The sequence below is a fragment of the Prionailurus viverrinus genome, chromosome D2 (genome assembly GCF_022837055.1).
Source record: "Prionailurus viverrinus isolate Anna chromosome D2, UM_Priviv_1.0, whole genome shotgun sequence".
In the NCBI taxonomy this organism is placed as follows: domain Eukaryota; kingdom Metazoa; phylum Chordata; class Mammalia; order Carnivora; family Felidae; genus Prionailurus; species Prionailurus viverrinus.
Genome location: NC_062571.1, coordinates 14,850,348 through 14,864,927, shown reverse-complemented (window position 1 = coordinate 14,864,927; position 14,580 = coordinate 14,850,348). Strand labels below are relative to the sequence as shown.

At 48.4% G+C, this 14,580-nt stretch overlaps 1 protein-coding gene across 1 annotated transcript in view; it reads left to right on the top strand.

Annotated features, from left to right (window-relative positions):
- Window positions 1–1,099: 1,099 nt before the first annotated feature.
- The window catches only part of KCNK1 (potassium two pore domain channel subfamily K member 1), a 53,696-nt gene continuing 40,215 nt past the window's right edge, over window positions 1,100–14,580 (top strand). The window contains exon 1 of the mRNA XM_047824333.1: window positions 1,100–1,535. Within this exon, the coding sequence (XP_047680289.1) occupies window positions 1,181–1,535 (355 nt within the window). The 5' untranslated portion in view covers window positions 1,100–1,180. The remainder of the gene's footprint in view (window positions 1,536–14,580) is intronic.

The window sequence follows — 14,580 nt, the reverse complement described above, 5'->3', positions numbered from 1 at the left end:
TTTGGTTATTCTTGATCCTTAATTATTTCATATTTACACGTGTATTGCATATATATAATATACATATACATATACACTATTTATGAATAGTCTTGTCTATAAATCTTTGCCTGATTATTTTCTTAGGACAGATCATGGAGTCAGAGTACAGAAAATGTTCAAGGCTCTAGAAGCATTTGCCAATTTGCCTTTCCAGGAGGGTGTGCCAATTTTTACCCTCACCCACTGTCACCTTAAAAAAAAAAGTGGCTCACTGACCCTGTCACCTTAAAAAGATCATTCGGGAAAGCTCAGTTTCTTCTGTGGACCGTTCTTCCCCTCTTTATGTTTTAAAGAGGGAAGAGTTCAGAAATGTGACTTTTCCAACTCTCTTCAATTCTCGGATTCTTTTTGTGAGGAGTTGAGTGGGTGGGTGGGTGGAAAAAGACTTCTAAGATCCAAAGTGCCTTCCAACCCTGAGGTTCTGATATTTTCACCATCAGCATTGGCACCAGATTGCGAGCCTTGCTTGGACCAATAAGGCAGACGAAGGAAAGAATTCCAGTGCTCGCTACTGGGAAATGCAGGCTTTGATTAACAAAAAATAGGTGGCAAGCAAGTTGTAGCTGGGGCCGAAGGCCTGGACAGGCAGCGCACGGTCCCACGCAACACGCGCACACGCTGTCACACCCCGCCAGCGGTCCGCTCTGGTTTGGTTACCCAAGGGGGGAGGACGCAGCGGGTGGCCGCGGCGGGCGGTTCAGGGGTCTGCGCGCCAGCGCCCGGCCAGCGGGACCACGCGAAGGGCGGGGGCCCCGGGGCCGCGCGCCCAGCCCCGGCGCTCCAGCCAAGTTTGCCTCGCGGTCTGGGCCGACTCGCGGGTTACCTGAGCCGCCAGCCACGTCAGCGCCACATCATCGGGGCCTCTTACAGTGCTAGGGAACAGGAAAAGAAGGAAGCAAAACCACTCCCGGGCGAGCCAATCGCAGGCACACGGCGCTGCCGGGGAACGCGGAGGGCTCGCGTGGGGAGTGGGCGGCGGGCCGGGGGCGGGGCCGGGGGCGGGGCCCGGGCTGCCTGGGGCGGGGCCTGGGCGGGGCCGAGGGGCGGCGGGGCGGCGGGCCGCGCTCGGGCCGGTCTGCGGCGTGGGCCTCGGCTGTGGCGGCTTTGGCGGCGGCTTTGGCGGCGGCGGCGGGGGAAGATGCTGCAGTCCCTGGCCGGCAGCTCGTGCGTGCGCCTGGTGGAGCGGCACCGCTCGGCCTGGTGCTTCGGCTTCCTGGTGCTCGGCTACCTGCTCTACCTGGTCTTCGGCGCCGTGGTCTTCTCGTCGGTGGAGCTGCCCTACGAGGACCTGCTGCGCCAGGAGCTGCGCAAGCTGAAGCGGCGCTTCCTGGAGGAGCACGAGTGCCTGTCGGAGCAGCAGCTCGAGCAGTTCCTGGGCCGCGTGCTGGAGGCCAGCAACTACGGCGTGTCAGTGCTCAGCAACGCCTCGGGCAACTGGAACTGGGACTTCACCTCCGCGCTTTTCTTCGCCAGCACCGTGCTCTCCACCACAGGTAGGGGCCAGCCGCCGCGGCCACCCCCCTACCCCCTCCGCGCCCGCCGCCCGCGCCCCGGCGCCCCGGGCCCTCCCGCGGCGCGCACACCCGGCGGAGCCGGAAGCCGGTGCAGTGGCCGCGGAACACGCCCTGGGTGTTGCCTCCCGTAACTCTTGGGAAGTGGTCCCCGAAGCCTTCGGCCCGGGTGGCTGCGGGGGCTTCGCGGGCTGCGTCCTGTGTTTTCGCGGTGCCCTGCACCAGACTGTCCGGTAGGAATCCGGAGCATCCCGGCCGCCGCGCGGCGAGGCGAGGGGATGCTGGAAACTGTCCACTGCTCCGAGGGCGCTCACCTTCGTCCCGACCCCGTCCCGCAGGGCCGAGGCCGCGCTGGAGGGTCACCTTCCGGAGGGTGCCCTCTCTTTGGGTGATGCATAGATTTCTCGGCTTTTTGCTGTTTGGGGGGGAGGTTGTGGGGGTAGCCGAGTGACATCACTCTGCTCTTCGCAGGTGACCTCCGAGCGGACAGGCGGATCCGGTTTCTTTTCGGAGTAGGAGGAGGGGTGAGGGAAGGGAGCATCCGATTGCCTAGGATCCGGCAAAATGGGGGCACCCTGATTCAGCAGTTTTTTTCAACTTTAGGTGTGCGAGGCCACCCTTCAACTTCGCAGCGACTCTTCCCCCACCCCGCACTACTCACCCAGCAGGACGCTCACGAATGGAAGAGCGTCCTCGGGTGAAAGCCGAGGCCGGCGAGTGCCCCGGGGCGCCCTTACTCTGCCGGATTAGGTGAATGAAGGCTGCATTTTTCCCAGCGGCTAAGTGGGGCACACACACTTGGTTGGAGATAATTATAAATTGATGTTTGAACCCTGGAAAGTATCCCAGAGAATGCTCAGCGAAGCCCCCCTTTTATCCACGAGATCCAGTCTTTGAACAATCCATCTTGGCGTGCACAAGGGCACACACTTACTACTTCCCAGTGTAGTCCTAGAATCTGGGCCTGGAGTGATCCCTGCCGGGATACTGGACCCGCCCCTGCCCCCACCTCCGGAGCAGGTGAATCAACTTCTTGTGGCGCCAACTCTTACATCACTCCACCCCTTCGACACTTCCCAGGGTTTATTCGTTTATATTCCCCTTGGGCTAAACCCAGTTGATTGTTTTAGTAATAAGTGGTACTGAGTAATAGTAAATAGTACACTTTCCACCAAGATCCTGTGAAGCAATGGTTTAGAAGTCTGAGGTGAATTTCTAAACTGTAGTAAACAGAATTCTAGCTTGTATTGTGATACGTTAAAAACTTAGCCCTAAACAAGACGTATTCTCTTACTTTTCACCTTTGCCAACACCACTCTTTAGCTATATGTCCCCAAGTGTTCGCTTCCGTTGTCTTCAGCTGGGTCCCTTTCTGGGAACATTTAGAGGTCACCGTGCTTTTCCTTTGCAGTACATTTATTTGTTCTGAATGGAGAATATTCATTCTCTGCAGAACTCTTTCCACTGGGTTACAGAAAGTCTACAACTGGGTCATGGTGTTGAGTGGACATTGGGAAGAGTTTATCACTTTCAGTACCTTCTAAGTAATGGTATTTTAAGAGTAGAACAGTCTAAGAACAGTGTTGCGAGGAAAAGAATGCATTTGCTTTTACTGGGTGGGATTTTCTAGGACTGGCACAGCTCATGTATAACCTCATCATAAGCAGCTAATTAAATCTCAAAAAAATATGAGTTTACATCTCGATTAGACAGTTATTTCCTAGATTCTGTCTCCTCCTCTTTGTTTTTAATTAGGAAAAATGCAGTTCCTGTTTAAATAAGAAAAAAGGTGGGGATAGATGTCTTATTATTGGTATTCAGATTACATTGTAGTTCCTAAGAAAGTCTGTATTCATGCAAAACAAGAGTTCATTTAGGAAATCCGGTGCAAGGGGCACTTAAGGATAAACTAGATGAAAAAGGTGCCTCTCAGTTCGTAACATTAGCAAATCAATGAATTCTTGTCCTCGATAGAACTGACTTCATTAATTCAGATAGGGTTCCAGCAAACTTCAGAATTCCCTAAATCAAAGCTACTCTTCTCCCGGTTTTGTGTCGACCCGGTATCTGACACATTTTGATGTACCACGTGGTAGCAAAACACAGGTCTCGTGGCCGGAAGTCAGACAGTTGGTCGGGTGAAGCCAGTATACTTCATTACTAGAAAAATATGTCCTAGAAAATTACCAGACAACTTGAATTGGAGTTATGGTTCGTGCCTGTCTTTCGGGTAGATAGTAGACATGCTGTGGCCGTGGTTGGTTTGCTTGGTTAACTCTTCTCGCACTGTAGGTGGCAAATCCCTGAGCTTATTGTCACCCAGTCAGTACAGCCAACCCTAGAATGCCTAGCATGGTAACGGTGGGGATTACAAAGTTGCTGTTCTCCTGGTCATCACCTTGATACAGGAACGGGATGTGTCTACGGCAGAACCTTCGCATCTCACAAAGTCCAGGCTTCCAGTTTATGCGAGGAGCTTGGTGGTCTCTTGGGAAGAAGACTTAGGTTGGTGATTCAGGGATGATCTGCAGTCTCCGCTCTGCCAAGGACTCTGGGAATTATTTCAAACTGAACGTCTCTTTACTTTTCCTTGATTAAAAAAAAATGCAGCAACACCTGCGTGGGAACCGTATGAAAGTGGAAGGGGAAACTGTGGTACACTTTTATCTTTCCAGAGGGAAGGGCTGTAGAAAAATAAAAGGAGGCGTTATAGACTGAGGCATTTCCCATGTAACTTTTATACCGTGAATTTTTTTTTTTTCCCCCGAGGAGTAAGGAACACTTGCAAAGGAAGAAATAATTAAGAACATGTCAGTTTACTGTAAGGTGACTTCTTTATTCATCCCCCTGAGCAAGGTTATATCATGCAGATGTTTGGTAAAAGTAAGTTTTGTGTGCATGGGGCGCCTGGGTGGCGCAGTCGGTTAAGCGTCCGACCTCAGCCAGGTCACGATCTCGCGGTCCGTGAGTTCGAGCCCCGCGTCAGGCTCTGGGCTGATGGCTCAGAGCCTGGAGCCTGTTTCCGATTCTGTGTCTCCCTCTCTCTCTGCCCCTCCCCCATTCATGCTCTGTCTCTCTCTGTCCCAAAAATAAAATAAAACGTTGAAAAAAAATTAAAAAAAAAAAAAAAAGAAGTTTTGTGTGCATATGACTGTAAGGCTGTCACTTTTTTGCTGTGTTGTAAATAGGGGTCTGGATGATAGCTCAGTCCCTGTTGCTGTCAGTTGTAAGCATGGAGCCTTGCATCATGACGCTGCCTTATCCCTGTTTACGAAGAGAGGTTTTGAAACTTTTATTTAAAGTGCTCAGAACAGGGGAGCACCTGGGTAGCTCAGTCAGGTAAGCCTCCAACTCTTGGTTTCAGCTCAGGTCATGATTTCGCAGTTGGTGGGTTCAAGCCCCACGCCTGGCTCCGCCCTGATAGCATAGAGCCTGCTTGAGATTCTCTCTCTCCCTCTTTCTCTCTGCCCCTCTCCTGTTGGCGCTCTCTCTCTCTCTCTCTCAAACTAAAAAAATACACTTTTTTTTTTAATTTTAAGTTTATTTATTTTTGAGAGAGAGAGACAGAGAGAGCCAGTGGGGGGAGGGGCAGAGAGAAAGGAAGAGAGAGAATCCCAAGCAGGCTCCACACTGTCAGCACGGGGCCCCATGTGGGGCCTGAGCCCACAAACCGTGAGATCATGATCTGAGCTGAAACCAAGACTCAAGCCGCTTAACTGACTGAGCCACCCAGGTGCCCCTAAATAAATAAACTTCAAAATAAATAAATAAATAGAATGCTCAGAAAAGGAAGCTAATTTGGTTTGTTTTACAGTGGCCTTTACAGCTCCGGTCAGGTAGGGAGCTGCTATGGCATTGGTCGTTTTCAGGAAGAGAACATGGGAGAAGGAAACAGGGGTTCCAGGTTGACCCTTAGCTTTCAAACCATTTTCACTAGGAAAACTGGGTTATGGTTAACAACAAATACAGGTTGAGCTTTTAGAATCTAACAGCAATGGGCAAATTGCAGCTTCTGGGCCAAATCTGACCCACTGCCTCTTTTTATGCGGCCCATGCTAAGAATGGTCTTCGTCTTTTCAGCTGGCTAAAAAGAAGTCAAAAGAAAAGTCACGTTTCCTGACACGTTGACGTTTTACAAGAACCAAATTTCAGCACCCATACAAACTTTGAGTTGGCGTACAGCCATTTGTTTGGTATCATTTATGACTGCTTTCCCGCTGCAATGGCCGATTTGTGACAGGAGCCATGTGGCCCCCAAACCTCAACTATTTACAGCTTGGCCATTTGCAGAAAGAGTTGGCCGAACCCAGCTTTAGAATAAGCCTTAAAAGGAACTCTTAAGTCAGAGGAGTTCTAAGACCTGTACTTCCTTTGGGAAAACTTTCCAGAAGACAGTTTAGCATCTGAGACTTCTTTGCACTGTGGCATGCAGCATTTAAATTAGTTGGTTAAAATTTTCAGGGGTATGCAGCATTTAGATTAGTAGCTACCATCCCAACCATTTCCAAAACAAATGATTGTTTATTGTAGAATGTCACTAGATTTTGGTCAAATCTGTGACACCACCGCCCTTTTTTTTTTCAATTTGGAATGGTGACAAAGCCACACCTCACATTGTAATTGCCTTATCTAACATGCTTGGTAAATACTGTATTCTATCTGGAACAGAAATGCCAATGAGGAAAGGAATTCCCCCAGAAACAACCAAGCAAACTATTGACCTGGAAGAGAGATCTGAAATCCCACGTGCTGAAGTCTGTGGTCTTTATGTGCAGGAGAGCCTTTGGTCTTGATTTGGAGCCTTTATGTTTAATTCTAACAAATTTAATTTTCTGGCTTCAAAGCCCCTAGTGGATTGAAGAAGGAAACGTACAGCTATAAGCAAGCCTAAGCAAAAGGTCACAAAAAGACAAATACTTTAAACATCAGAAAAATAAAGCAATATTATTTTTTTTAATTTTTTTAAATGTTTATTTATTTCTGAGACAGAGACAGAGCATGAATGGGGGAGGGGCAGAGAGAGAGGGAGACATAGAATCAGAAGCAGGCTCCAGGCTCTGAGCTGTCAGCACAGAGCCCGACGCGGGGCTCGAACTCACAAACCGTGAGATCATGACCTGAGCCGAAGTCGGTCACTCAACCGACTGAGCCACCCAGGCACCCCAAAGCAATATTACTAAGAACAAATTTTTATTGAACACTGTATGTGTACCCCTATCTCAAGGAGCTAATGAGGTGTAGGGGTCATTATCCTCTGTTTAAAAGAGGCTGAAAGTAAAATTTAGGTTCAGGGACCTTAGCTAGGTCACAAAACTAGTAGTGGCCTTGCTTTGAGTCCAGATGTGTCTGGGTTAAGAGCTTGGTATTTGCATAGTGTCTAGGCATAGGGACTTGTTATGGGCTGAATGTGTCTCCAAAATTCGAATGGTGAAGTCCTAATCCTTATACTTCAGAATGTGACTATGTATTTGGAGATAGATCCTTTAAAGAAGTGACTAATGGGGTGCCTGGGTGGCTCAGACTATTGAGCATCCGACTTCAGCTCGGGTCATGATCTCGAGGTTCGTGAATTTGAGCCCCACATCAGGTTTTGCACTGACAGTACAGAACCTGCTTTGGATCCTCTGTCTCCCTCTCTCTCTGCCCCTCCTCTGCTTGTGCTCTCTCTTTCAAAAATACATAACATTAAAAAAAAATCTAAAAAATAAGAAGTGATTAAGTTAAAATGAGGACCCGATGAGAAGGTGCCATCTGCAAGTTAAGGAGAGAGACCTCGGAAGATTCCAAGCCTGCCAGCACCTTGATCTTGAACTTCTAGCCTCCAGAACCATGAGAAAATGAATTTCTGTTGTTTAACCCACCCAATCTGTGGTACTTTTTTATGGTAGCCCTAGTAAGGTAATACAGAAGTACTGTTGTGGTTTTTGGTTGTTGTTGTGCTAAAACAAAGAAACAAAAACCAAATATAGGAACACAAGGAACAGAATTTTTATGTCTTTGCCATGTATGACATGCCAACAACTGCATATGCATGAATAAGACACCATTATTTTAGGATACATTGTAATAATCGATATCCCTGAATGATCAGGAATAATACTTCAACCTGACTCTATTTAGGAAGGCAGAGAAATGCGTCATAAATCCTAGAAATGTTTCCACCCACTAATGGTCAAAGAGTATGTATTAATATTTACTAATACTCATGTGTAAGCCCATCCCTGTCTCTGAAACATCGCTTCTTTAGCATTTTGAAGGGTTTTTTTCCCCCCAAAACTATACATTTGCTATTATCTATGCCTATTTTATGGCACTCGGAACATCCTGTTGCCATTATAAATGATAATAACTTGAAAGAAAGCATGCGTCTGCTTTTATGACATAACTGTAAATCTAGTCCAGATAGAATTTTCTCTTGTACCGGTAACCCAGTGGGAAATCTGGTGCCTTTCAGGACAAGTTGTTTCATGCACCACACGTTGGACTGCTGAGGGTGGGGAGACCATCTGTTGTCTCTAGCACAGAAGAGGACTCTGAAGTTGGAGCATGTGAAATTGCTTCATTGTTTTGACCCATACGGCGATTTCATGTGGTCCGACTTCCCGCAAGCTGGTTTCCGGGACAGAGAAACCGTTTATACCGTACCCTCTCTTTGGCATAGAATTGCACTGTGCTAGATTTTATTCTCAAGAAACCTCACTCGGTCTCAACTGTAGCCAAATCCATGAACTGCTGAAGTCCTTCTCTTCTCTGCTGACTGTGCCATGATCACCTTGTCTGTTACCGGTGGGAGCTAAGGGTTGTCTCCTTCTTAAAAAGCAGACAACTTTGGGGGTGTCCTCTAGACTTCTGTGATGCTTCTGTCTCCCAGGCTCAGTTTGTGCTCTGACTTCTTTATTCATTCTGGGTGGATTCCTTGCCTTCAGAGTTGGTGGCCACTCCATCGCAGGGCCGTGCCCCTGACCGAAGGTCAAAGTGAAGAATGAGGCGGAGGGGGATTTGGAGGCACAGAGGAAGTAGAACCGGAAGGACCTTGGTTCTCTCCCTGGGTGTGAGGCAGACCCAGCAGTCTTGTATTTTCTGATTGTACTTGTGTTTCCGTTCTTTAATCTGTGAAACAGAATAGGTTCTTAAATCAACGAGATTAACTGGGCTGTGTCTGACATTGGCCGTGTTTCCTCATTGGCTACTATCTGCTTGATTCCCCGTCAGGTTCTGTTTGCTTTGGGTGCTCTGGCTCAAGTTGACTTGCTTTGTGAGATGAGAGCCCGAACTCTGAAGCCTTTGTAGATTTAGTTATGGTACCCGGTGGTGAGGTTTGGGCAGAAAGCTCCCCAGGGACTCAGTGACCCAGGTAATGTAAAGTCAATATAAGCACAGTTTGTGGGTGCTGAGCAGAGGAGACAAAAACACACAATTAAAAAAAAATGCTAGTTTTTATTTCTCCGAGTGTGGTCAGTGGATTGCATATTAGCAATAAGAACTGAGGGGCACCTGGAGAGGATGTGGAGCAACGGGAACCCTCTTGCACTGTTGGTGGGAATGCAAATTGGTGCAGCCGCTCTGGAAAACAGTGTGGAGGTTCCTCAAGAAATTAAAAATAGACCTACCCTATGACCCAGCAATAGCACTGCTAGGAATTGACCCAAGGGATACAGGAGTACTGATGGGGCACTTGTACCCCAATGTTTATAGCAGCACTCTGAGCAATAGCCAAATTATGGAAAGAATCTAAATGTCCATCAACTGATGAATGCATAAAGAAATTGTGGTTTATATACACAATGGAGTACTACGTGGCAATGAGAAAGAATGAAATATGGCCCTTTGTAGCAACGTGGATGGAACTGGAGAGTGTGATGCTAAGTGAAATAAGCCATACAGAGAAAGACAGATACCATATGGTTTCACTCTTAGGTGGATCCTGAGAAACTTAACAGAAACCCATGGGGGAGGGGAAGGGAAAAAAAAAAAAAAGAGGTTAGAGTGGAAGAGAGCCAAAGCATAAGAGACTCTTAAAAACTGAGAGCAAACTGAGGGTTGATGGGGGGTGGGAGGGAGGGGTGGGTGGGTGATGGGTATTGAGGAGGGCACCTTTTGGGATGAGCACTGGGTGTTGTATGGAAACCAATTTGACAATAAACTTCATATATTGAAAAAAAATTAAAAAAATAAAAACACTGGACAGCACCTTAAAAAAAAAAAAAAAGAACTGAGGGGCACCTGCGTGGCTCAGTCGGTTGGGCATCTGCCTTCGGCTCAGGTCATGATCTCGCGGTTCATGAGTTTGTGCCCTGCGTGGGACTCTGCTGTTAGCACAGATCCTGCTTCGGATCCTCTGTGCCCCTCTCTCTGCTCCTTCCCGTCCTCCGCACTCTCAAAAACAAATAAAATAAAACATTAAAAAAAAAAAGTATTGAAATAGAGACTTGCGGTATAAACACCGTGTTGTATACCTGAAAGTAATGCAACGTTGCGTGTTAATTATACTTCAGTTGCGAAAGAACAATAAGCACTGGAGGGTCAATTATAAGCGCTCATCCCCTATTCATGCTTAGAGCGGCATGGGGACCCAAATTAAGCTATGTACTCAAGGTGGTGCCTTCGCCCCCTCTCTGCTCAGCTTCGTGGAAGCCTCTTGAGGTTTATTCAGGCTCTGGTTCGAGTCTGCAGCACAGTCCGAAGGAGACCTTTAGACCAAAGGTGCACCGAGGAGGGGAGACGGGAGAGGCACCGGTGTCCCGGAGAAGAGAAGAGGGCCACCCTGAGCGCGGCATCCTGAGCCGGGTACACACAGGCCTGGGGGCTGCACAGAAGCTGGCTGTGCTCCCCGTCTTCCCAGACGTGTACCCCATTTGTTCCTGCTCTTTCTCCTCTCTGGTTCCCGCAGCATCTTGTGTCCTGCCTGATGTGGGACTATCCCCTTCTTCTGGTACAGCGCTCACCACCTTGGACAGAATTACTTGTTTTCATGTCTCTCTTCCCGCAAGGGTGGTCTCGAGAATGAGCGCTGTCTTGGCCTCGCGTGGTGGCATCCCTAGCACTCAGTAGGTCCTCAATAAAGGCAAAGGAAGGCACGTTTCTTCCCTTGTCTGAGTCTGTTTGCTCTTCTGTGAAGCAAGGAGATTTCTAAAGATGCTACTCATTTTCAAGAGACCTCAGATATATTGTCATTGTCTTGATAAGGAAGCAGAGGCCCACACTGCTTAAATGACCTCCTACAGTTATTTATATAAAAAGTTGTATCTGAGTGCCTCGTGTCTGCTCACTGCACTGTGGAAGACTCTAAGTGATCCCAAGCGAGGAGAAAGGCATGCATTCCTGAGCAAATGTTTATTGAGCGCTTAAGTTTACCAGGTACTGATCCAGGCACTTGGGGATCTTGCCTAACTGGATGTCTGTCTAGTAGGAGGAAGGAGATCCTGTAAATAAGATGATTAAGTGTGAGATAATGGAAAATATATATTGGTCTCTGCCCCAGGTTCCTGGCACAGAGCTCCTAAAAGCTTTGTAAATTCCTGATTAGAGCACTGGGAGAATCTTTTGTTCCGGAAGGCAGCTCTGCGTGTGCTCTAGGGATGGGGGCCGGTCATCAAGAAAGACCAAGCCATGATCAGAAGCTTGGAATTTTCAGCCCCACCCCCATCATCCAGAGAAATGGCGTTAATGATCTGTCATGCCGTTGTGAGGACACCTCCATAAATATCCCAGTAGCACAGGATTCAGGGAGCTTCTGGGTTGGTGAACACATCCACGCTAGGAGGGGGACACACCCCAAGTCCACAGAGACAAGAAGCTCCTGCCTTGGGACCCTCCCAGCTCGCCCCATGTATCTCTCCATCTGGCTGTTCCTGAGTCATAAAATGGGGAACCGGTGACCTAGTGAACGGACTGTTTGCTCTGTGAGCCCTTCTAGCAAATTGACCCTGAGGAAGGGATCGTGGGAACTCTGATTTATAGCCGATAAGTCAGAAGTACAGCTGCCAGCTGGACTTGACTTCGGAAGTGAGGACAGCTTTGCGGGACTGAGCCCTTCACCTGTGGGATCTGATGCCATCTCCAAGTAGACAGTGTCGGAATGGGACTGACTCACAGGACACCAGCTGCTGTCATGCAGAATTGCTTGTTGTGGAGAAAAAAACCATCCACGCATACGGCGACCAGAGGTGTCAGAAGTGTTATGTTTTGTGTGAGGAGTGAAAGAGGTGCAGGATGTACACTGAGTGGAGTAAAACGCACAGCACGTTGTGTGGGGATAGATTGCTAAGGAGCAGCATCCCCTCCAGCAGAGAGAAGGAAGCCAAGGAGATAGGGAGACTTGGGTGTGTGTTGCGGGGGGGGGGGGGGGGGTCCAGGACTGTGGTCTCTGATAAAGAAGTCACAAAAGGTCTCACTGAGTAAATGGCATTGAGTCAAGAACCAGAGGAGGTGATAGTGCATCATTCAGCTATCTGGGGAACTGTTCTAGAACACAATCTCCGTATCGGAGGCGCTGTGAGAAAGCCCTCATGGCTGGTGCTGAGTAAGACAGCGCGTGACCAGGTCAAGGAGAAGGGAAGCGGGCACACGGGGTAGGGTGTCCCAGGCCGCTGCAAAGCTTTGGGCTTTTCTCCGAGCAAGGTGGAAAGGCCTGGCCAAGTTCAGATATCACCCCCTTGTGTTTGGGCACAAGGGTAACGTGATCTGACCGATTGTTCTACCAAGTTCACTCAGGCTGGTGGAGGAAGGCAAGAGAGGAAGCCGAGGGTGTAAAGCAGGACATTTCCAATATCCCAGATGCTTAGAGCAGGCAGAGGAAGTAGGTGGTGAGAGGTGGTCAGATCTCAGACACAAATGGATGGCGTAACCAACAGGATTTGCCAATAGATTGGATGTGCGGTGTTGAAAAAGAATAATCAAGAATGACCCCAAGGTTTTTGATCTGAACCCTTCCTGGAGACAGAGAAGGCCGGGGAAGGAGCAGGTTTGGGGTAGGCCTGGAGCTCAGTCATGGGCCTGTCAGACTTGAGGTCCCTGCTGAGTGTTCGGGGTCCACACATGGCTGCACTCACTCTGATGTGGTGTCCCCAGGGCCGTCCTTGCACTGGAGCCGCGTGCCGTGATTTCACATCACATCTGTGTGTCATTCATCTGACTCAGACTTGAAGAAAGCTTTTGAGGGGTGATACCTGAACTTGGCCTTGAGAAATAGCATGTCCATAGGTAGAGAATAGAGAGAAGGTATTGCAGGTGAAGCACGTGAATTCTCTCGACCAAGTTGCCATTTGATTAATTCATTTAACAATAGTTTAAATACTTCAACTTCCCGGCTAAGAAACAGTCTCTAAACTGTAATATTATTTTCTAATTTAATATTATATAGGGCCATATGGAAAACTGGGAGAGCGGGACAGGAAGATTTGCTTCATATTTTTCTTAAAATTTTAACAACAGGATATTTAGTATCTGACATAATAGTTCAATTTAAAATTTATATTCTGTATAGTCCAGAGAACAGCAATAAATAAATATCTTCTCCAGTGCGGTTTTTAGATGCACCTAACATTAAATAAATTACCAAGAAGTCAGTGTAGGTCTTTTCTGTTTCTAGAAAGTAAATAAGAAAAACATAATTTTTTTTTCCACGAGGAATCAATCTCAGAATTTTAGGAGGTCAATCACCTTCAAATAAGAGTATTTACAGTTTGTGACAGAGGGCAAAGTTATCATGGGACCCGGAAAACTACCTGAGTAATTTTCACTTCTGCTTGTTTTTAAGTTTGCCGTAATTACCATTTGAAATGATGTCATTTGAATAACACGGCTCCCAGCTACTCTTGGATGATCTAAGGTGCCCTCTCTATTCCCAAACACCGAATTTTGTCCAAGCTTCCCTCTACCCCCACCAGCTTGTGACTTACCAGGAGGCAAAGTGGAATGTTTGAAACTAGAATTTAAAGGTTAAAGCATTCTTGTAGCTAAAATTCTTTAAATGTTTGAACACTGGTTACCAAGGAGCTCAATTATTTAAAGGCTGTGGTTAGGGGATTAAGTTAATTAAAGGCGGTCCAGAGAGGTTGCCTCCCTGTCAGAGGGCCTCCCCGAGTTCTCAGCTGGGAGAGGAGACCCCACGTCACCACCTAACCACCTACCTGCCACCCAGGGGTCGGGACACAAGCTCGCCCACGGGGAGCCTGCACAGATGCACCGCTCAGGAGGGGGTGCGGATGAGGCCCACGCTTTCACGCCCCTAAACAGCAGGGAGGAGCACCCGTGTGTGGACACGCAATCTGTCATCCGCTCGGCCGGGCCCATCCTCCCTCCCCGCCCCTGCTACTCTGCAGTGCATCTTCCGTTTAAAAATCGAACCAACAAAGGTGGAAAGAGCAAATCTAAATTAACAAAGGGGGAAAAAAAGGCAGCACACCGCCGATGGTAGTTTCTGGAACATGACCTACACCCACATTTGTTCTTCCAGCAACTCTGGATGCCCACCTGTCATTTGCGAAGGTAATCTGGATGTGGCTGAAATGTCACACTGGCACCTGAACTTGTACGTTCAGGTTCCTGCTCTCATGTCTCTCACAACTACGTTTTGTGTGTCGATTCATGCTGGCAGTCGCCTCCTCCTGGTGAGGCTGCGTCCTGTTCCCCCTGGCTGGCGGGGGTCGGGGGTGTCTGGAGAGTTTCTTCGGCCATTCTGCTCTGTCCCCTCCTCAGTACACCACCAGCCAAGGGCAGGAGGGCCGCACAGCAGCGTCCCCTCATAGCCAGGGTTCAAGGGACGGATTTTTCCCTCGGGAGCCAGGGAATGGAGTTGTCTAGTTCGATTGTTGTGATATCAGACTGAATTCATATTAGAAAAGTACAGCCTTGGGACGCCCGGGTGGCTCAGTCGCTTAAGCGTCCAACTCTTGACTTCGGCTCATGAGTTCATGAGTTCATGAGAACTCACAGTTCATGAATTCAAGCCCTGCATCGGGCTCTAAGCTGACAGCACGAGGCCTGCTTGGGATTCTCTCTCTGCCCCCCCCCCACCCCCCCCCCC